The sequence below is a fragment of the Ochlerotatus camptorhynchus genome, unplaced genomic scaffold (assembly GCF_037179485.1).
Source record: "Ochlerotatus camptorhynchus isolate MF236.1 unplaced genomic scaffold, CSIRO-AGI_Acam_v1.1 ptg000591l, whole genome shotgun sequence".
NCBI classification, from domain to species: Eukaryota; Metazoa; Arthropoda; class Insecta; order Diptera; family Culicidae; genus Ochlerotatus; species Ochlerotatus camptorhynchus.
The window spans coordinates 152,047-176,639 of record NW_027041071.1 but is presented as its reverse complement, the minus strand read 5'-3'; the positions used below and the strand labels follow the sequence as shown (position 1 = coordinate 176,639).

The following is a 24,593-nucleotide window of genomic DNA, read 5'->3' as shown; positions in this document are numbered from 1 at the left end:
TCCTTTAGTAGTTGACAGCTCGTGTGAGGCCTTTTTTCCAAGGGGGGGAGGTGGCTGTCAAATACGAACAATCGTCGCCTACCTCGCATAACTGGTTCCAAACGTAAACAAGCCATAAGAAACCTACAGCGTTTGTTTACGTTTGGAACCAGTTTCATACAAGATGATCAGTAGGCTGATTTGACAGCACATCCCCCCCCAGCTTTTTTCACGCGATTCGTGTTTTTCGGTTCGTAGTGCGTTATCTTTTGCGTAATCGATGCAGATTTTTCATCACGGAATATAAGTTAGAAAAGTCGGATATAAACCTTAGATATCCAGGAGTAATTTGTTTAACTTGTGCTTGTTACCTAAAGTGAAAAATCGATATGGGAAACGTGCTCGCTGCTTCAAAACCGATCGCTGCCGGCGGTCTGCCACCTCCTATACTAGCGGAACCTACCCCTGCCAGTGCCGAACCTGAGAAACCTTTAGAGAATCCTGGTTCTATGGAAGAGCTACATAAAAAGTGCAAAGATGTTATGCCCGCCAATTTCGAGGGAGCCAAATTGATGATCAACAAAGGCCTCAGTAATCACTTCCAAGTGTCGCATACCATTAACCTCAACTCGTCCAACACGAGCGGATACCGATTCGGAGCGACCTATGTGGGCACGAAACAGATGTCTCCCTCAGAAGCTTTTCCGGTTATACTGGGTGACATCGATCCGGCTGGGAACTTAAATGCCAACCTCATTCACCAGCTGACACCGAACGTGCGGTGCAAGTTTGCTTCCCAAGTTCAAAACCAGAAAGTCACTGCCGCACAGTTGACCACGGACTACAAGGGTCAGGACTTTACTGCATCGCTCACCGTTGGCAATCCCAACATCATCAACAATTCCGGCGTGCTAGTGGGTCATTATTTGCAAGCGGTAAGTTCGTAGCATAGATGTAAAATTGAAAGTAATGGATGAGATTGATTTAGCTACCACAAGAGTATATTTTCTAAGGCTCGTGGGCATGTTTTCAAGTTACAGCTATGTTCTTACAACTAGTCAAGTTGAAAGATGAAGATGAAATGATGAGTGTATAATTCACCTGATTCAAAAACTTTATGACTGTCAACAACATTATCCTTTGAGCAGGACAAATAAGTTGTTGAACTTTCTAAGCTGACACATACCAGTTCTACATTTATATAAAGAAGATAAATGACAAGTAATAATAATTTTCTATGTGCCCAGGAAAATCAAGAAGATCCTCAACCAGGCAGTCCTAGAGCACGTCTACTACATTTATGATGTGTTTTCATCATTCACATGCCTACGTATAACATAATGTATCTTAGATATTTTTAATACGAAATCCACCTTTCGTTCTTGTTTTATTTTTCATAATATATTATGCGTTGCAATCGCCCAGAACAACTCGATTCTTAATTGCACAATGGAAATCATGTTACAAATAAGTTGAATAAAAATGTAGATAAGGTAAACGCACCTATAGCGCAATGTGATCCTATAGTGGTTTATGGAGTCTCCATAAGCATTGTATTAACTTACCTAGGTGCGCAAAATCCAGTAAAGCAAAATTATTCAAGACGAACAATGAATTAGGTCCTGAGTAACATTGATCGATTCGCTTCATTGACTTTCTCTTTCGTTTAACTTGGATTTAAACCTGTTTCTTGACGTATTAATTGTATTTGAGGCTAGATAATAGTTTATTTAATCGAACTGTGTGTTAAAAAAATTGTTTAACTTCATTTTTTTACCGTCGGACTTATACACCGGGGACCAATGGCTTTACTTTCCTTTACGGTTGGTTGGTTGGTTGGTTGGTTGTTCGGCTTAGATTTTGAAATTTGAACGACCCTTATCCACGTTTTTACTGCTCTGCTGCCGATTCAATACCTTCAACAGGTCAGCTTCCTGCCTGCTATAGGGTAACATAAGGCAAGCATGCTTGGCATACACAGTTTTCGCAACGAACTGCTCATTTGCTAATAACATTACACACAGTTGACGAAACAAAGTTCTTTTTGAAGCAGTAGATATAATAAAGTTAAAGGTTTCTAGTAAGTAAAAGTAAAGTATTCTAGTAATAAACTGCATTTGTTTTTGCGTTGTAAAAATTAAGTGCAAAATGCTCGCTGCACATCTCGGACTTTAAGTGTAAAAAATCATTGGTGTTGAAATGTTAAGATTTACATACTCTTTGCATATCTATTATGGTCTTTAAAGAAAAACAAATTTCAACAACTGGGTGGAAAGTTATTAACAAATGAGCAGTTGTTGTGTACAACTGTGCATGCCAAGCATGAAGGCAAGATGGGTCACCGAGTACATTTCTAGATAGAGCTGGAATTAGGGCGTAACAGCCTTTGTAAACAATGACTTTTAAAAATGATTTCCAGGAACTCAAGGCATGCCCACGTAAACCATCATAACCATCGGGTAGGAGAAATCGTCCCCTACCCGATGGTGTTGTTGAGTTGCGTTGGCGAGCCTTAAGGCCGGCGCACAATGCATACGTTTTCGGGTTTTTTGACAGATAATGCATGGACTAGCTGTCAAAAAACCTGAAAACGTATCTATTGTGCGCCGGCCTTTAACTTTCTAGAAATCATCGAAAGAAGTTATTGTTTACTAAAGCTGTTACGCCCTAATTCCAGCTCTATCTAGATTTATTAATTTGTTTGTGTGTCAATATTAACAGGTCCAACGCAATCCCGATGATAGTTTGCTTTTTCAAACCAATATCATTTTCCCACATTGCATATAAATGCAGAGAAAAATCAAGGCCTACTTAGATCAAATTTACGAAGCAATACATGTTACAGATGTTCCAGATCTTCCGAGGGGGCATCTGGTGGTCACTTAGAAGCAATTACCAGCTAATATTAAAAAATTACCATTTTACTGCATTCCATAAGGTATCAGGACAAATCAAGGCCCATACTTTGATCAAATTTACACAGCAATCAATTTTACAGATTTTCTGAATTTTCAGGCGGACCATCTGGTAACCACTGGGAGCCAATGATCAGCTTATGTGTCAAAATCACAATTTTTTTCATACCATGAGTCTACTTCGATCAAATTTACACAGTACACTGAAATCTTTTTTACACGGTTTTTACACGCGGTTTTTTTTACACGGTTATCTTTACACGTTTTTTTGCGATTTACACGGTACGTCTGAATTTTCAGGCGGACCATCTGGTAACCACTGGGAGCCAATGATCAGCTTATGTGTCAAAATCACAATTTTTTTCATACCATGAGTCTACTTCGATCAAATTTACACAGTACACTGAAATCTTTTTTACACGGTTTTTTTACGCGGTTTTTTTTACACGGTTATCTTTACACGTTTTTTTGCGATTTACACGGTACGTTTTTAACGATTTCTCGACAACGATACAACCTATCGACTTGATTCCAATAACATTATCCGTTTCAAGCTATAGGTAATCGAATGACATACTTAGAAAAAAATCACAATTTTTGGTGTAAATACAGAATTTTTTTAAAAATAGAAGGGTCTGTGCCTAGGGGCACGAACGGAAGCTTGACGTAGGACCGCTAGTGGACGGAACAAATGTGAACATTTAGTTCTTTTAATTGATCAATTATCAATTATCTGAACGTTTTTTATTTGTAAGCGTATCAAATTTGTAGTATTTATTTCAAAGATAAAGTTGATGAAGAGAATTCAAGGGACTGTCAACTTGAGTATTTTCGATTCATTGACCCGACTTTAAAAAAGGTGTATTTTGATTTTTTTGTTATTTATGAATTTTTAAGTTTTGTGCATTTTGGTATTAAAGAGTATTCAATTAACCCCTCACAGGATTTCCTTCCGAATTATATGAATGGGGCGGGGCGGAAAGTATCGTTTGTGCAGAATATGTAAAAAATGAGGGACCTCGAGAGATTGAACTCGTGAGAGCTAATTTTCTCACAAATTTGATTTTATTTGCTTTCTGGGGACTGAATATACACCCAAAGCGAATTATTCCCACTTCTCTCAAATTATATATGGATTTTTAACACTTCCTACCAGCGTGTTCTGGAAAATGGTCGGACGATGATTAATCTCACCAATACATTCGGGTCTACAATTCCACACCTTCTATAGAGACCAGGTTGAGCCTTGATAGCTAGCTGCTTGCGGGAACTGATGACCTTGACAAATGTCCAAATAATACTCTCAACAAATTTATGGTGGTCCTGAAAAGGACCGTTTTGTAATGATGGTTGGGTAATGCTGAGCTGAGCACGACGAGCTACTGATTCCGATCCTAGCCTAGCGGTGGGACTTCTTCCTCCTTTTTGTTTGATTTTATTTATTTGTAAGGTTGCCGGGAAATACCAGCTGGCGATTTGTTATTTTATGATAACTCTTTACTTGAAAACAGGCAAAAACTCATAAACAGGCTCCTTTTCATGGTATACAGTGTGATAATTCAATAATCCATAAATTATCTCAACATTTAGTGGCAAACCATTCATAAATTTTGGTAGAATACAAAAAATTCTATAATCCACATTAAATTTCATATGTAAGCGCCGATTGAAACAATCTTTTCGACGTCACTACAAGGGTGATTGATTAAACGAAAGAAACGAATCGTGCGGAATGAAAGCCGAGGAAAAACTAATTGCACCAATATATTCAGGCCTACAATTCCACACCTTCTATAGACAGGTTGAGCCTTGATAACTAGCTGCTTACTGGAACTGGTGACCTTGACCAATGCCCAAATAATACTCTTTAACAAATTTTTGGTGGCCCTGAAAAGGACCGTTTTGTAATGATGGTTGAGTAATTCTGAGCTGGGTGTTCAACACGGATGAGGCTGTCGAGCTGTATGTCGTTTGGAGCGAGGGTGATAGCATAGCGGTGCAGCTTCTTCCTCCTTTGCGTATGTAGGCTCTGCAGCGAGCTTGCAAGCAGCCTTTCGTTGTTACTGGAGAACAATTTTCAACGCCACACGCCGAAAGCACTGTTACCAACAATCAATACGAAACTATCGATTTTAAATTGGCTCACTACTTGACTAGCCTATTGGTCTCAAGCAAATCGATTAACGTACCCCATTCTAGTCGACATTCTAGTACTACACAATGTTTGTTTTGATTTGCTATGAAAGTTTGACAGATAAAATTAGGGGTTCGTGGATTTTCCTATGTTTCGAGGGGTGCATCGATTTGCTTGGGACCGAAGACAGTACCAGAGCTGAGCCAAAAAGTTGAGCACGTTTCTTCGGGACCTACTAGTCTTAGAGTTACCTCTATGCTGCTACCATAGAGATAACTCTAAGACCACTGGGTCCCGAAGAAAATCATTATTATTTTTGGCTCACTCAGTACCAGAACAACGGTCCCAAGCAGTCCCAAGCTATTTCACTCACCCCTGCATGTTCTGCATGAATCCACACACCCCTGATGTTATCTGTCAAACTTTCATAGGAATCAAAACAAACATAGTGTAGTAATAGAATTTCAACTAGAATAGGGTACGTTAATCGTTTGCTTGGGACCAATAGGCTACTAAAGTGGTGAGCCAATTTAAAATCGTTAGTTTCGTATTGATTGTTGCTGCTACTGCTGCTATTAATTTCGACGACCGAACACCACCACACAGTGGTGTGGTCGTTGGGAGCGTGTGGTTCTGAGTATGGCGATGAGTGTGCAAAATATTACGCAATTCCACGTAATTGGTGGATTTGTTAGTTAATTCAACGCTTTTGGACAATGCTGGACATTTACCAGTTTTTTCAATAGTTTTTTTTTTTTTGTTGAAAATCAACATTTAGAAGCATTGTTATCGATGCGTAGCCATATTTCTGATCGATTGGTGATAAAGTTATTGAAATTGGACCAGGGGCAGTTGAGTTAGTAACGTTCAAAATCTTTCTTAATTTGTTACATGTTCCATTTTCGGGTTTCACAAAGTGTACCCCCATATAGAAATCAAAGACGTAGTCCTACGTCAATATGTCTATATCGACCATAGCATGCTATAATTACAAATGGCATCAAAATCCGATTTTTTTAAAACATTTAAGCATGTGAAAAATCAAAATCTCGTAGGTTTTTTTTTACACGGTACGTATCCCCCGTGTAAAAAAGACCTGAGTGTAATCGATTTTACGGATGTTCGAAATCTTCCGGCGGGTCATCTGGTGACCACTCGGAGCCAATGATCAGCTGATATATAAAAAACCATCATTTTACTACATTCCATATAGTTGCAGAGAACTATCAAGGCCCACTTTAAACAAATATACATAACTATCAAGATAAAGGTTGATCCGGGGCACCGGTTAGCCTTCCGGTGGACACTCAGTATTTTTAGAACAAGGTTGTATGTTGGATTGTTAAAATATTAATAAGCACTACCCATGGATGCCTATTGCTGTGGATTTCCAGCACCACTTTGTTCTAGACGACTGGAACCTTTTCTCCCCCCGTGGCTTCTCGGAAACCCGAAATAAAACCGAAAGACCATAATTTCGTACATGTTTTTTACCAGTGCCACCTAGAGCCGCGAATGTGAAAGTGGCGCACTCCCCCATACATTTGGTCGATTTTCCTCATACAAACTTCAAGTCGTTTGAACGAGGAGTTCCTGTGAACGAAATGACAGGGTGTTTCTGACTATAGACACTGTATATAGACCGGACAATGTAAAATCATGCAATCTGGTAGCCCTGATAAATGTCATTGGCTCAATAAGCCAAGAAAAAGATTTTCGTTTTGTTTTTCCTTTGCTTTTGCTTTGATTCCATTCGTGCTTAGAAGCTGTGCATAGTTTCCAGTGGGTTTCCGGTACTCCAGTAATGTCTCTCCCACTCGTTTTTCAGTCGTCGTCTCTACCGTGCTCTACCGTACGTTTTTCAGTCGTCGTCGTACATCATTCGCTGGAAAATTGTGAAAGATGAAATAGAGGCTCATACTAATTTGAAATTATACCTACCGTACTGTTGACACTCCCATAAAATGTTTGCTTCTGGCAGATGGACCTCATTTAGCCAGGTGGTTGGGAACGTTTCCCATGGGAATTGACAATTCAAGAAACTTATTGATTAATCGAGAGCAGAGATTCAAATGCCAGTGGCCGGATGTTGTTTTAACACTAGATCACAATACTTGCTCCTTTGAAGCAAACCAAAGGATGACAGTCCGTTTGGTTACACTTTTTGACAGTTCGTTTGGCTGCATAAGACAACTTGATTTTTTAAATGGCTGCATCTTTGATCGATTAACATGTTTCAAGATGCATTTTGTTTATTTCTCATTCATACTGGGTTAAAATTCATAACGATTAATAAAATTGGACTGCTGAGATCCAGAGACAACGTCTGGCCCGCGGACCGCACGTTGGGCAGCGCTGCTCTAATGTGTACAGATATATATTCAAGGGCGTAGGTTTCGAACAAGGGAGGGGCGAAAAAAATTACTATGGAAAATTTGGCCGAAAGCCTTTGTGTTGCTGAGTTTAGGGGGGGGGGGGGCGAAATATTTCAGAAAGTGCCCAACGGTGCTCCTTCTATTTGCGTGACAAGCTTTCATTGTTGTTTTCATTGAAGTATTACTCAGGAAACATTTTTTTTTTTTTTCCTTGGATTTGTTTTCCGTCGATCTTGTTTTCCGTGCTGAGCACCAATGCTACCGACGCCAGGAAGGCAGCTCCCACACCTGGACCCTACCTATCGACCCATCAACTCATGAACCGGGGACCAACGGCTTTACTTCCCTTCCGAAGGAAGGCGTGATTACAGATGTTATGCCTCAGAACATCCCGGCGGCGCCGACTGGGATTGAACCCAGGCCTGCTGGGGTGAGAGGTAATCACGCTTACCATTACACCACCGGCGCCGCTGACTCAGGAAACAATGTTAAACATCATTTTTGTACATGGTATTGTAACTGATCTTATATGTGCTTCATTTTGATTTGGGATAAGTGTTTGAACTATGACTCGGGATTTCCACTGTGGCGTGCTTCTATTGTGTCATACCCATACGTATTTTTGTGGTGCGGCATAGTGGAAGCGTGTGAGCATAGTTGGAGCATATACCCTGTACAATATACAATTTAAAATTACCTTGTCACCTGGGACAAACAATGATATAATTAATATATGTCAAAGCCAGAAGTACTTTTTTTTTTTTCCTTTGGTTTGTTTTTTCCGTCGATCTTGTTTTCCGTGCTGAGCACCAATGCTACCGACGTGCCAGGAAGGCAGCTCCCACACCTGAACCCTACCTATCGACCCATCAACTAATGAACCGGGGACCAACGGCTTTACTTCCCATCCGAAGGAAGGCGTGATCAGAGATGTTATGCCTCAGAACATCCCGGCGGCGCCGACTGGGATTGAACCCAGGCCTGCTGGGGTGAGAGGTAATCACGCTTACCACTACACCACCGGCGCCGTTAAAGCCAGAAGTACTTGAAACACGTTAAATTTTAGTTTAAAAGCATGGGTTATGATTGTGTACGTAGATTAGAGATTTCAGTTATTTATTAAATAAAACTAAATAATCATCAAATGAACTTCAATTAGAGAATTCAGAAAGTTAATTAACATAAGAGATAGGGACGCGGGGGGTCCGCTTAGGGAGGCAACTAGCAATCTTTCTATTTAGTATATTTGTTAATTACAGGCAATGTCAATAGCAGTCATATCTTCAATCAGGCGTTTACGAATATGTGAAGTGTTTGAAATAAGAATTAGGGTTGTTGTGCTTTAGTTTTCGGTAAGGTATGATGTGTCAACTAAACCCTTTTGAGCCAATTTTCAAAAATCAGATTGATTGAGTGATTTATTGAAAGACGCCTTCATTGAAACATTGCGTTGCGTTAGAAAACAGTATTCTTCTTTAACGAAAATTGACAAGTCATACATCTAACATAGTAGTAGTAGCAGTGTCGCATAATCTAATCACAATGTCTGCAAATAGTGCTGGAGGGGCCGGAAGGGCTGAACACGGATCAAAACTAACATAACTCTTAACACTAAAATGATCTCGGAACTAACACTCATCCATTGCACTTTTAGTTATATATTAGTTTTATTTTTCAACTAATTTATCTATGCTTCTTTCTATTGTTTGAATCAAGTACAACTAATACTAATATACCTTTATGTATGCTTTACTCCCTTTTAACCCATTATCTTTATGAATGGCGAATCATATGAAGCTGGAACTAAAAGAAATAACGTGATTTCAATGGACTAAGGAGAAGGAATAGAATTACTTCGAACAGGATATCAAACAAATTCAGGACCAATCCATTAGAGATCAGAAATCAACAAGGCACCTGTGAGTTATATACTCGGAGAGGTATTTGATAAATAATCAAAAAGTGGTACGTTAAATCATAGTGGAGCCAAGGATCTTCTTCTTCTTCTTCGCATTTCAAGATTATTGCATATCGCATATTAGCTTATTGCGTGCTCTCAACTTAGTATTCCAGATGCACTTTTCCACAGTTATTAATTGAGAGCTTTCGATGCCTGTACCATTTTTGCATTGGTATAATTGTATGGCAAGTCCAATCATACTTCTATGCCCAGGGAAGTCGAGAAATTTTCCAACCCGGAAAATTCCTAGACCGGGACCGGAATTGAACCCAGCCACCTCCAGCATGGTCTTGCTTTGTAGCTGCGCCTTTACCGACTGAGCTAAGGGAGGCCCCAAGGATCATGAGAGGTAAATATCAATAATTCATTAATTAGTAGAAGTACCATATTATCCTATAATTGATATTTCTTTTTTTATATATCTATGAAATTAGTCATAACAGAGTAACAAAAAGAGTTTAAAAACAGATGGGGAAGGACAATAGACACAAGTTGACACAATACACAATACAAGTTGGGGTTAATACACAAGACAGAATGATAAAATAAGTGACTACAGAAGACAAGACGGGACAAAAATCAACCTTTAAAAAATAAGAATGTGCAATTATATTATCAGAACTATTTGGATCAACACAAAAACAACACTGACCAAACGGGCACCATAGCCTAGGACCGTCTGTGTGTTGATTTAAAATAGAGTCTCATAGAAGTAAAATTTATCAATATAAGGGGTCCAGTGTAGAGTTTAAGCAAGTGTATGCTGCCACTGTGATCACTACAAAAAAATAAGTTAGTTGATTTTGGTCACTAATTCACTATTTTTATTGTTTAACACTGCTATCCGCCCTGCTTATGAAACACCATCACAATGAGCCAAATATTCGGCCGAATATACTGTGAAATATTCGACTACCGTAAAGTGTCATAATTCTGCGCACCTAAGGTAGTTTTGAAAAATCAAAAATATATATGTATGTATGTATGTAAGTAGCCACCATCCTAGCTTGGGTCTTGCCCTGCATGCAGCTCAACTCAAAAGCAAGATCAAATTTCGTCATAATTCTGAATTCAACATACACTCAGGTCTTTTTTTACACGGGGGATACGTACCGTGTAAAAAAAACCTACGAGATTTTGATTTTTCGCATGCTTAAATGTTTTTAAAAAATCGGATTTTGATGCCATTTGTTATTAAAGCATGATATGGTCCATATAGACATATTTTAAAAATTTCTGTATTTACACCAAAAATTGTGATTTTTTTTAAGTACACAGATAAAAAATCTGAATTTTAATTGTGATGTAAACATTCATTCACGTAAACTTGTATTTCATTTCACGCAACCGAGCAACTTGTAAACAATATTGTATACAAATATGGGCTTTTGTATACAATATTTGCTACATTGCATGAAATGTGTCAGAACTTTACATGATATATAATGTAAACGTATATGATATGTGACGCTCCATTTATGTGCATCATATTGAACAGAAATTTACACTACTTTTTCAAACTGTGTATGCCATTCGATTACCTATAGCTTGAAACGGATAATGTGATTGGAATCAAGTCGATAGGTTGTATCGTTGTCGAGAAATCGTTAAAAACGTACCGTGTAAATCGTGGAAAACCGTGTAAAAAAAACCGTGTAAAAAAAACCGCGTAAAAAAACCGTGTAAAAAAGACTTCAGTGTACTGCTATATGAAGGGCCAAAAGGGGTTAGACGGGCCCGTAAGCAGAGAAACTTACGCGAAACCCGCGGGAATAAGAGAATCTCCTTCCAACAATATGATCCAACAAAATGAATAACGAAATTCGCAATACATGTTAAGCTTTCCACGGGATGGTTTGTTTAAGAAGAGCGCGTCAAATTCATTGCAACTGTTGGAGTGAAATGTAACTATCTAAAATGACAGTACACATTCCCTCCTAGACTCCGGTTGGCACTCCACTCCATTGTCCAGTTACAACTTCAATGATGCCCTGATGCTCCCTCCCGTCCCAGTATTTATTGTAATTTACATTATGAATTTATATATAATCATGTGATTTATAATGTATATAAAATATGTAGTAAAATGAAAATATAATTAAAAAAAAGATATTTTACAAAATACAAATAACCTAGATTGTTGGATCCTATACACACACTGTTTGTTTTATGTGCCATGAAATGACATAATTCATCATTGTATGTTTTGAAAATATAATACTAAGTATTGAATCAATAGATCGAAAATCGAGGTTATTTGGACATGAGACATTATATTTAAAAGGATACTACCAAACCGACCATCAAACGCACTGCCCACAAAAGCAGACACGTCCCCTCGAAAATGCAATCGAGAAATGTACAAGAACAATCCTCAACTGGAACGTACTCACCAAATCAATATATCCGGGAGCGTATTCCCGATGTCATCGAACGGCAAAAAAAGGGAACTCGGTGAGCAAATTTGTGATACGGAATTTTCACTGAATTTTCACTGAAAACAACCACGAATTACACCACACCCAACTGCGAAACCCGTTCAGAACCACTTTTGGTACACTTTCAATATCAATTTCTTTCGAAAAAACTTTATTTTTTTATTTTTGCAAAAATAGTTGCAAGTGTACCAACATCAACACCGATCGTGCCAACTCATTCAAATTTCTGGTCCGGGAGAAACAATCAAACCACGCAGCGCCAAATCTTCTGATGCTTGCAATTTTGCAAACATGATGAATCATGTTTCTTTCTCGATTCTAAAGCGCCCATTACATAGGTATGTCCATATATTGACAAACATCTTATTGTCAATTTTCCATACAATATAATCAATATATAAATATTGACAACATTAATCACAATTCACTAAAGTGTTTGTTACACAGGTCAATATATTGACAATAAATTGACATACTGACAATAGTAATGAAAAGGTAATATTGATGACGATGGTTTTATGACGAGTATAGAGTTTTTTGACGTTTAATCGGCGCACACTACTGCACCATTTAAATCGAACGAGTGCGAGCAAGAGGGAAACAGATTAGTGGGAAAACAAACCGTTCATTCAACCATGTATGTTAGATAGAGAAAGACGATTAAACGTCAAAACTGATTTGTTCCTAAATTATCTTGCAACCCTTGCTAGAAGCTAGCATTTCAAATGACTTTTATATTTGATTCGAGTTACGGGCAAAATAATAATTGATTGCATCGCAATATTTTACACATTTGTTGGTGCCATTCATTAACCAACGAAGATCAATTAATCAATAGAGTTAGAATATTGTTTTTGGTTCCAAAAACTAGTTGAATTTGAGAAGCACACAAATCATAAAGGTGGATTTAATTTCTGTTCGATTGCAATACTCTCAAATTTATTCTAGAAAGAATAAGGAATTATCGGAAAAATTCCACTGGAAATGTTCGATGTTGGCTCAGATTTTGACAGTTCATTTGGCTCAAAACATTCTCTCCGCCCATCTCTCCCTCTGAGTATTTCTAGGACCAACCAATCCAACAATTTTGAAATTTATTAAGAAATTGTACGGACCTATTTAAAATCATTCAACGATGATGTGTCGATTTTATTGGTTTCTAACGAGTAATGGTAATTTGAAATTTTACCGACTTTTTCAGTAGTTCAAAAACCGGGTAAAATTTTACCGACATGGTTATCCGAATTCAGTGTGCACTTAGTATTTTCCATAGGACCATTAGGACCAGCAACGACGTTTCTCTTTTGACCCACCGATCCACGTTTCTTGTGTGGGGAAATTGAGACAAGTAATATTGACTTTAATACATTGAGGTTAAAAGGCTTCAAACGTATTGCCATCGATGTTGTCAGTATTCGTAAATTGATGATATTGATAGAATTGACTGTTTTTTTGTCAATATATTCTGAGTATTGACAAAGTGAAATGAAAATCAGCTTTTCGTCAATACTTGTCATCAATCATCATCATCAATATCACCTTTTCAATAATATGGTCAGTATGTCAATTTATTGTTAATATATTGACATGTGTAATGGACGCTTAAAACTTCTCGGAAAGCGAGAAAACCACCACTCACACACGAATAACCGTCCGGGAGACAGAGTGCCAGCGCTAATCCGGCAAATGCAGCCGAAAACTATGGAAGCGAACGCACGCACAAAACAGAGAACAAACACAGCCGTATCCAAAGGGGTTCCGTGCGCAACTTATTTTGAAAAATCAAAAAAATATATATATATTTAAATTGTGGCTAGTTTGAATTGAGTTAAAAATCTAGGTAGGTATTATTCACTTGTATCTGAAAAAAATAATCATTTAGATAAAATCAAAATATACTGCAAAATGTGGAAAAAAGCGAGAAACTAGGCGCTGCGTAAAATTATAGCACATGACGGTATCTAAATGCTGAAAATATAAGATATGAACAGAACAAAGATAATGTTGTATTCGTACGACTGGCGATCGCATATTAAACTGTTACAATAAACACACGATACTAATATTTCCTCTATGTTGCATTATTTTACTCTAGGACAAAGTTTCCCAACATTTCCATCACGATCCATTCATGGTCCACGAGTTGGTCTCGATTGGGTCGGAAGTAGACCAAAGGACCAATATCAAATTTTCAATTTGTTTTATAAAAATGTGTCCAACCTCCTAAGCCTATCTGACCTATCTGATATCAGTTTTGCCAAAGAGGCATCTGTTTTGTAAGACATATAATAATTGCTCGCCTGTATTGAAAAGTGTCCACAGTTAAATTTTATCACTTAGAAGTACTCGCCAAAAATGTTCAGGGAATGTAATACCAACCGGTTGAAACTAACGATTTAAAATTGGCTCACTACTTGACTAGCCTATCCAGCTTTCCATGTTCGGTAATGGCGGCCTGTTTGTATGAATAAATGTATCCTTCACAGCTGCCTCCCTGGCGTCGATAGCATTGGTGCTCAGCACGAAAACCAAGATCGACGGAAAACAAATCAAGGAAAAAAAAGAGAGTTCCAGAGCTGAGTCGAAAAGTTGAGCATGTTTCTTCGGGACCTTAGAGTTACCTCTATGGGAAAACGTTCTCCGAAATGTTTTATGGCCCGAGAAACAGTAGATTGTTCGATTCTTAACATCTTTCCGATGGTGAGTGTGCAAAATTTTCTCGAGCACGCGCTGTTCCTTCGACTGCATTTTCAAAACTACTAGAAATATGATGATGATGATGATGATGGTCCCACCTCTTACCCCTACAAAGGTTTGGGCTGGACGATTTATCTTTAAGATAATTAAATATGACATTTTAACCAGGATGGCAAACAAAATCGAACTGGTTTCAGTTACAGATATAAATTCCCTCTAGAGTTTACAGTTGCTTCACAGCGATATAAATGTGGAAAAGCTCAGGCGTCCACCTCTTAGTTCGCCTTTTGTCCACCTAAAATATTCATAAGTATTACAAGCAATCAAGAGTTAATGAACAATCAACAAAGCATCCTATTACCACAGACAAACAGACATAACACATTGAATATTTATCACTGTAAAACATCGTCGCTAAAACATTACCGCCATCTGTTGAATACACTGTGGTGGGTAGTACACTGAACAGATGGCGGTAGTGTGTAAACGTCAAACGCAAGGGAATTGACTATGCGCGCCACAGGTGGCGGTACTACCAACTACGATACTTATAAATTGACCGTTAAATGCTTGTTCGATGAACAACTTGCGAGTGTTATGTCTGTTTGTCTGTGCTATTACACTAGCAACCCCGCAATCTGATGCTATCATAATTTTCAGCAATGTCAGAAATGCTCACGAACCCCCAACATTTGCAAGAAAACTTACTACTAACTCAAGGTATCTTTCAAATAAGCCTCAAAATTGCATTTTTTTTTTTTTTTCATTTTGTTTATTTGGCAGGCTCAAATGTTAAAAGAATAACTTAGCGGAGCCGAGTAACATGGAATACCAATTTTGGTACTCAAAATACAAACAAAAGATATACAGATGCATATTATTAAAGGATTTTCCTGGGTGGCGATCGAAGCGGCGACAAAGCGATCTTCTCCCGTGCACGCAACTTCTTTCTTTCCCGAATTTGTTCCTCATTTTCGTTGAACCCGAAACGTGATCGCTGCTGCTGCATCTGAACATCGTTTCCCATTGCATGCTCTCCGCTACTCTCGTCGGTCGTCGGGGTCGTCTCGTCCATTTCGTTATCTTCATTCAACATCTCCAACCCCGTGTCCGTTTCCTGGTCGCTAATGACAAACGACGCACCTTCCATCACTACACCAGCATACGTACTGCTGCTGTTTTGTTTTCTTTCACCTTGCTTTCCTTTTTCCTTTAGTTGCTTCTCCGGTTCCTTCCGAGCCTTCCGCTTGGGACAAGAAAGCTTCCGGTGTCCGTCCGCCTTGCACAGAAAACATTTATCTTTGTTGCCATCATAAAATATATTTCCTTTGCGGTTGAAGAAATACAATGACGTGGGGATTTCCTTCTTCACATCCATATATATACCGCGTATCCCTGTATAAACCTTAAAGCACAGATCAGATGGAAATTTCTCCCGGATGATGCGTTTAATTTTTCCATATTTCCCCAGCACTTTATCCAGCTCGTTGTCCGGTACCTCTGGTGGCAAGTCATACACACGCACATACTGGATAAATTCACCAGCATGCGACATGCGTACCTTTGCCGTCGTTCCATTCGCATAATGGAAGATTAAATCCTCCGAATTGTATGTCAGAGCATGGAGCATCGCTTCCTCTGATTTGAACTTTATGAAGACTCCCCTTTCCTCACCAATGCGATAAACGGCTTCCATTTCAGCCGGATCCGCGTCGAGTGCTTTGGCGAAATTTACAATCTCTCCGATGTTTGGTTTAGCATCATAATGGCTGAAGCTAAACTTGATGGTGTTTTTTACTTCACACATCTTGCACCGTAGCAACAAAAGGCACAAACTGATAGCAACGAACAAAGAGCAACTATATAATAGCGAGTCTCAAAAACAGGCTATCGCGTGGTTCACACCGAAATAAAAATTCGACTGTTTGCATTTTTTTTATCAAATGTTAAATTCAGTCCTCTATATCCGTAATACGCGCGCGAGGCTCAAACCTTTGTAGACTACTTTTTATTTTTTTTAATTAATCTACTATTAAATCAAATATTAAAAATCCATCATCACCATCGTGGCGAACAGAAATAGTTTTTGCAGTGCTACAATAATGATTAAAAAGTCGTTATAACAGCTATCCATATAAAATAATCCGTTAGAGATAACTTCGTCAAGATATATAATTTGTCAATTCATAAAAAAAATCACTGGATAACTGTTCAAAAGACAGTTTTAACGTGTGAAATGCAGTGTCTTTTAAATTCTGTAAGTGTTACTGAACGTTTGATATGTCTAGGCATCGAATTGAAAACATTTATTCCTTTATAATATAATGAATTTTGTGAAGCACAAGTCAAGAAATATGGTGTTCTTATTTCAACAGCGTTTCCAGTATTATATCTATGAAAGTCACTTCCTCTTTCAATTCGATCACACAGATATCGAGGCAGCAAACCGTTAACTACTTTAAAAATGAACACCATAGTCAAATATACAATTCTTTGCTTCACCGACAAAGGCGTCTAACATCAAAGTTGAGGAAGTGAATCTATTACATCTAAAAATCAAACGCATTATTTTATTCTGCAAGCGCTGTAATCTCGATATTTGTGTTGCATTGGCCAGAAATAAAATGGAAGGGCAAAAGTCAAGATTAGGAGAGATGATTGATTTGTATAGCTGTATTTTACTGGCAATAGTTAAATCGTTTTTCAGTCGACATAGAATTCCATACTTCTTGGCAATTTTCTTGATGACATTGTCAATGTGAGAGTTGAACTTAAGTGTGTCATCAATAATCACGCCAAGATATTTAATCTCCCGAACGCGATCAATAGTCTCATCATCAATTACAACAGAGACGTTCTCATTTACTCGATTCCGCGAAATTACCATAAATTTAGTTTTACTTGTATTCAATTTTAACTGCTTATACTTCAACCATCTACTTAGAGAACGCAAATTTTCATTCAAGTGTAAAACGGCATCATCTAAGTCCTTAGCTGCAATGAATAACACAGTATCATCTGCAAAAAGATTAATGTCGCAAAATCGTAAAACACGTCGCAAGTCATTAATATACATAATAAATAACAGGGGTCCTAATACACTTCCCTGGGGCACTCCAAGGGTATTCCCCACGGGACTGGAAACAGAATCATTAAAAACAGTCCGTTGAGTTCTGTCAGACAAATAGCTTTCAAACCATTTATATGCAGTACTCGTAATTCCAAAGCGCTTGATTGATCTTAACAATAAGGGCCTAGAGATTGTTTCAAAAGCGCGTTTAAGATCCAAAAAAACAGCAAGAATCGTATCTTTACACTCCATGTTATTTTTCCACTTCGCTAATACCAAATTCAACGCGGTTTCACAAGAATGGCCTTCCCGATATCCCGATTGTTCTGGTATCAACAAACTATTACTATTTAAATACTCAAACAGCTGGCCTTTAACAACATGTTCTAAATATTTCTCTAATGTGTGCAACATGTTGTTGATGGGACGAAACTCTTCGGCTTTAATCGTTCCAGCAGCTTTTTGAATAGGGACCACTGAGGATTCCTTCCAAATTTGTGGCACATGTCCAGTTTGTAATGATTCATTAATAAGGTCCAGCAAGATGTGGCAAATGACATGAAAGCAATCTTGAATAACTCTAGCATTAACATTATCTACTCCAGCCGATTTTCCTAATGAAAACAAATAACTCTAACTTCATCTAATGTAATTGGGTGAAAAACTTCAAATCTACAACTACTATTAACTGGCTGTTTTATTTCGTCAGGTTCATCGACCAATTCAATGGATTGATTAATCAATGAAACACTGTTTACAAAATAATCATTAAACTTAGCTGAAATTATTTGTTCTGACTGTTCTAATGTGCCATTAAAAGTTATGGACCGCGGTTTGCAATTACTAGGTTTTAATAAAGATTTCAAAATTTTCCGTAGCTCTTTGCTGTTGTTTTGATGCTATCAATCTTCCTTTGAACATATTGTGAATACTTATTACGCGCGATTGTGTACCTATTCCAATGATTATCATTATTTGATCTACAAAACTTTTTGTACCATTTGTCCCTTTTCCGTTTAAATCGCAAAAGATCCAAATTGTACCAGCTGTTCGAGTTCTTCAAAGAAACAAACTTTTGCTCAACTAGTTGATTAGTACACGTTTTCAAAGCGTTATTAAGAACAGTTTTAGATTCATCTAAGTTACCGGCCGCGAATGGAAAATCCACGCTCCTCTCAACAAGATTCGAAACAGCTTGCTTCGAATATTTCCTCCAGCACTTCAATTTTACAAAATTATCGTTATCGTTAACATGATCTAAGACATTAATCACTAAGGTCTCATGATCGGTTATTTTCAAATCAGTATCCGTAACTGAACAAATGGAATCAAAATTGGAATAAACGTGGTCAATTAAAGTTCTACTGTGCCTGGAAATACGCGTATACTCATTTACCGTTTGCTTTAAATTAAAAAACTCAGCTAAACGCTTCAAATGATTCGAATTATGGTTATCACGCCAATTAATATTAAAATCACCAGCCAATATATTTAATTTACTAGAATCAAGGAATGTCTTGAGCCAGTTCTCTAAAACTTCAACAAAACGCTGGTCACTAGAACTGGGAGAATGATACATAACACCATAATTACCCATCTTCATGCCACGTACAACTGTAATGCCCAAGAACCAGTTGCCATCAATAACTTCGTTGGTACGAAGCTTGAATTGAACTGATTCTTTGACATAAATAGCAACACCGCCAGTGTGTCTAGAATGTGATAAACAAGCAGCAACAATATATCCCGGAATACTATACTGATCAAAAGCTTCAGTTTCTACAATATGAGTTTCAGATAAGAAAACTAAAAGAGCACGTTTTTCCTCAACAATCTGACGTAATGCTACGTAGTTTGTTGACAACCCCGCAATATTCAAATATAAAAAAATCGAATTGATTCACATTCCTGGAACTTGGCTGCTATTTATTGAAACGCAAACTGCTTTTCTTCTGATCAAAAAGTCTTTTATAGAGCAAACATTCCGAGCTAAATGCGGCATGGTTGACGTCCAAGTTCATTTTTCGTTCTTTATTCGTTTTCAAACAATTAATACATTTCAATACAGTTGACGTACACTCCGACGTTTTGTGTTGTTGGCTGCACCTAGAGCATCTATCACAATTTTTGCAATCCATGCTCTTGTGCCCAAATTCTCCACATTTGAAGCATCTCAACACATTAATCGCGGGAACTATCGAGCGAACCATATCACAATAAACACGCAGTGTAAACAATACATGCTGAGGCCATCTCACCCAAAATTTCATTAAAATTAACCCAAAGGGCAAAATGTTACAGTTTTTTTTAAAGTGATGCAATTTAACTGTGCACACCCTTTATTAATCATCTATAATATCTATACAATATATGTGGTCGCTTTCGGTCGAATACGTGTTCTTTATTTGGCCCAATCCAAATTCGGTTGATATTCGGCCAGAATATTCGGTACATCTCTAGATTTTAAATCCTAATAGTACTTGTAGCTTCCATGTGCTAGTGACTTAGTGTTATTTAAGCTCATTCACTTTGGGACCATTGCGCATGATCTGGAACATTTTTAAGGGTAGGAAGGAAAGGGTGCAGAAAATGGTATCGATACTTTGAGCAAACATTTATATACGCCATTTGCATTAGGGAATGTCCATAAATTGCGTAGACACTTTAAGCACTTTAAGAGGGAGAGGGCGGTGTTGATAAGTGTGTATGGCTCATATTTTATTATAATAGTGGCCATTTTTGTTTGTTATTTGCACCCCTTTCCTTCTGACCCCCTCATTTGGAATTGTGTCAACATAGACCGTGGGAGTCACGAGATGGTATTTCGATTTCGCTTTCGGTAGATGTGAAACAATTTTACTTTTTTTTCTTCTCGATACCATGTTGCGATATTAAAAACAATCCAAATAAATTACCTATGCGTTCTAAATTCATCAAAACAAAACTAATCAATCTCCTATTCTGAAACTTGCAGGTAACCAATAGCCTAGCCCTAGGCGGAGAACTGGCATACCAGTACGGTCCAGCAGTCCCCGGAGGTCAAATAGCAATCATGTCTGCTGCCGCTCGGTACGCAACGGAAGTAGGCACCTGGTCTGGAACGATTGGTCTCGCCGGAGTTCATCTCTGCTACTACCAGAAAGCCAGCGACCAGCTTCAACTCGGTGTCGAGGTTGAAACTAATCTTCGAATGCAGGAAGCGGTGGCAACCATGGGCTACCAAATCGATCTGCCAAAGTCAGAGCTCGTATTCCGCGGCATGGTCGACACCAACTGGACAGTGGCCGCTGTCCTAGAGAAGAAATTGCAACCGCTGCCATTCACGTTTGCACTTAGTGGCATTTTGAATCATACCAAGAATCAATTCCGGTTGGGCTGCGGACTGATTATTGGTTAAAAAAACACATTCGTTAGGCATTTTAAGCAGAGTTCAAAAAACCCCACAGTTCGAAGTGCAAGTATCAACGCATTTCTTCTTGAGTGACATTCGTAGAGAGTTAGTGTCTCTGGGAAGACGTAAAACAATGTTAGTCTGTTAGAGCATAAAAAAAGAGAAAAGATATAAATACAGAACAATAGCAGATACAAGAAAATGACAAAGATCTATCTGAAATAAACAAAAAAAATATATATGCGCTTGAAAAACAGATGTTTGATTTGTCTAGCTTCCCGTATCGTTACACATGACCATGATCCTCGAAGCACTAATGTTTTTAGCCAACAGTCACTAAATTAAGTTGCGCTTAATCTTATGGTTCCTTTTACAAAACAATAAAATGGTTCAGCAAACATTATTCCATTTGTGTTCAAGGTATGGAACGGAAAGAAACCACCTTTTAACTTTATATAATAGTAGTGACTTTAGTGACTAAATAATGATAATAGGGAACAAATAGTGCCTGTCAAACATAATCAGAAGTTGTTGATTGCGACTCACTTCGAGAAATTTTAAAAACCCGATCCATCAAAAAAAATAATGCTTCTTTAACCCTTATAACCGAGCGAACCAAGCATGTTATCTACTCGTAAATAAAAGATAAAGTTCACATGGTGTAATGATCAAAAACATTTTAATAAAATTTATATGAAAACGTTAGGTATTTATTTTTTTCTAAAATGTTCAAGGGATGTATTCTTCTCGAGCATGTATCAAATTCCTGAAATTTTGACTACAGTTTGAACGAATATTGAAGGTTTATCTCTACACTTTCGGGCTTGATCGATTGGGTTCAGTGCTGGTACGAGTGCTGGTTTTTAACATTTTTCCTTAACATCGAAAACAAACAAAAAATAAACTCCTGCCCCATAAAACATGTTATGACTTTCTGAAAGCAATAAACCTCAACAGCAAAATCATCCGCACCGGTGCAAAACAAATAAATCTAGCGTTCAGAATTATGAGGGCCCAACTGACATTTTGGCAGGAAATTAGATTTCAGTGTTATTGAGTTGAGAACTATTTCTTTTACTATCCTGTAAACTATAATTACTATAAAAAAACAATCTGGAAGTACGTTTTTTGCAAAAATTAAAAAGGACCTAACTACAGTTTTGAAAATCAAAAAAAGGTAGGGCATTCTAAAGATTCTAAGTAAAAGTATGAACATGTGTCAAAAGTTGTTCCAATCCGCAGTCCGCAATCCCAGCTTTTTTTCTAAAATCGAGGACTACCATCTTGGATTCCAAAATGGTGACGGATATCGATTTCCGGTAGAGGCAGTCGTCCCCGTTCTAAAAAATACCCAAAATATTATTAGGTATACAGGAAGCTCGCAAGCAAGGTTGCTTCCACTCACTTGCTATAAAAAAAGTTTTTCGGAATTATAAATTCATTAGATGTTATTATGATGTTTTGTGCCTGAAATGCCGCGCATACACTGGGAGTACTACAAAAGGCCGAATCGCAAAAGGCCGAATCACAGAAGGCCGAATCACAAAAGGCCGAAATACACAAAAGGCCGAAAAAACTCGGAAAAGCGACAAAGTCGCTTTTCCGAGTTTTTTCGGCTTTTTGGCAATTTGTTTTTAATAAATTAGATTTCATTTTTAAAGTAAAGTTACAATAATTATTCTGCATCTTCGATTTAAAATATAATGGAAGCTACTTAATAGCCATTCGATTTCCGTAATGAAATTTAAAAAAAAAACTTAAAATTTGGGTAGTTTTATGTTTATGTTTGTTTGAGTGTGTAACGACGATTTAATGGCAAGATGGATTCGTTTTTTTGTGAATGCGGACCATTCAACGAGGTGACTCAGTTGTGCGAGCAGAAAAGCTACAGAATCTGAATGAGAGAAAAAGCGATAGGGCATGATTGCTTCCGCTCGGTGCTTTTCATTATTTTTTTTACTTTGGCAGCGAGGATTTTGAATCGAAAACATCACGTTTCTTTGATTTGATCGAAATTTGGGTTGGTGTTAGAAAGAAAATGAGTGCGATTGAAGAAGAGTTCAATGGGTTTTCCGATGAAGAAGTTGTGCCAGTAGTGAAAGTGGTTATTTCCCAAAAAGGAAAGCAGATGCTGAGTGTCAATGGATTTCTGTACAACGTTTGTTTGTTTGTTTATCAAAACATTATTTTTAAATTAGGCTAAAGATCGCTTCTACTGGGACTGTGCCACCAGAAAACATGCCAAAAACAGTGACGAGGCCTGCAAAAGTCGTGCGATTACAAGATTACAAAATGGCGTCCACATTTTAGTTGTGCATAAGGAAGTGCATAATCATGATGTTAACCCTTCACGGAGAACAAATTATAGCATACGCAATTATTTTTCCGGTCAAAATAACTATATTGTTCAATTGTTTTAGAGATAACCCGAAACTATAGTTGATTTGACTATATATATAGGGCAACAACTTTAGTACATAGTTGGCTCCTCGGTTGGCTCAACTATATTTTTCAGTAGATTAACAAACGTCAAACTTCAAAATACAACTATGCTTTAGTTGATTCAAGAAAACTATTGTTAGAAAAGCAAAATTTTTCAATGAACTGCTCTTCATTATCGACATATTAAGGAAGTTTGTTTTGCTTCTTTATCTATCTCAAAAACACAACTGCAAAATCACAGACAAACAGACATAAATCATTGAATATGTCTCACTGTAAAACACCGTCGCTAAAACATTACCGCCATCTGTTGAGTACCCTGTGGTGGGTAGTACGCTGAACAGATGGCGGTAGTGTGTAAACGTCAAACTCAAGGGAAATGACTATGTGCGCCACAGGTGGCGGTACTACCAACTAGGATGCTTTTAAATTGACCGTTAAATGCTTGTTCGATGAACAACTTGCGAGTGTTATGTCTGTTTGTCTGTGGCAAAATCATAAAAAAGTGAACAAGAACATTCAACTTAGATTTGAACCGTGTTCATCTGCGTGAGAGCCAGCTATCTTATCGCCTGCTCTACGCATCACAAGTTAAAAGTATGTGGATTTATGATGATCACTTGAAACCAAATTATATAAATAAATTACATTTGACGGTTGTTATAATTGATCAAAGCTATAGTTGAATTGAGTATAAGATGAACAGTTGAATCTACTAGGTAGATATGATTGAGTTGACGGACAAATTAATGTTGGAAAAACTATAGGTTTCTTTCAAACAACAATATTTTTCCATGTGAAAGTAACTATTAGGATTGTTATCTTAACTTAACGAATTTGTTCTCCGTGTTTTGGACGGGATGGAGAAAAATTACAAAGCTGAACTTAAACGGAAAGCTCTAGAATCGAAGGAAGTTCCTTCGGAAATAATCCGTGAAGTTTCTACCCAATACGCAAACCCGAGCATCAAACAAATCGCAAAAATTGTTGATTCTGAGGCAAAGGCAAGCAAGTGGTGGTGGACTACGTGTGATTGAACAGGATGGTGAATTTATCGTTCCAGAGGAACTTAAGAAAACGCTGGATGGTCAGCTTTTCTTGCATAAATACATCCGCAACGAAAGTACACATATTATGATTTTTACAACCTTACCAAACCTTCAGCGCTTGGCTGCCTCCCGGTTTTGGCTGG

General features: G+C 37.8%; 1 protein-coding gene across 1 annotated transcript; it reads left to right on the top strand.

Annotated features, from left to right (window-relative positions):
* The first annotated feature begins 207 nt into the window (after window positions 1-207).
* On the top strand, window positions 208-21,362 carry LOC135713887 (mitochondrial import receptor subunit TOM40 homolog 1-like). The gene is made up of 2 exons (XM_065237093.1): window positions 208-914; window positions 20,543-21,362. The coding sequence occupies exons 1-2, from the start codon at window positions 369-371 to the stop codon at window positions 20,963-20,965; spliced, it is 969 nt and encodes a 322-aa protein (XP_065093165.1). The 5' UTR covers window positions 208-368; the 3' UTR covers window positions 20,966-21,362.
* The last annotated feature ends 3,231 nt before the right edge of the window (window positions 21,363-24,593 follow it).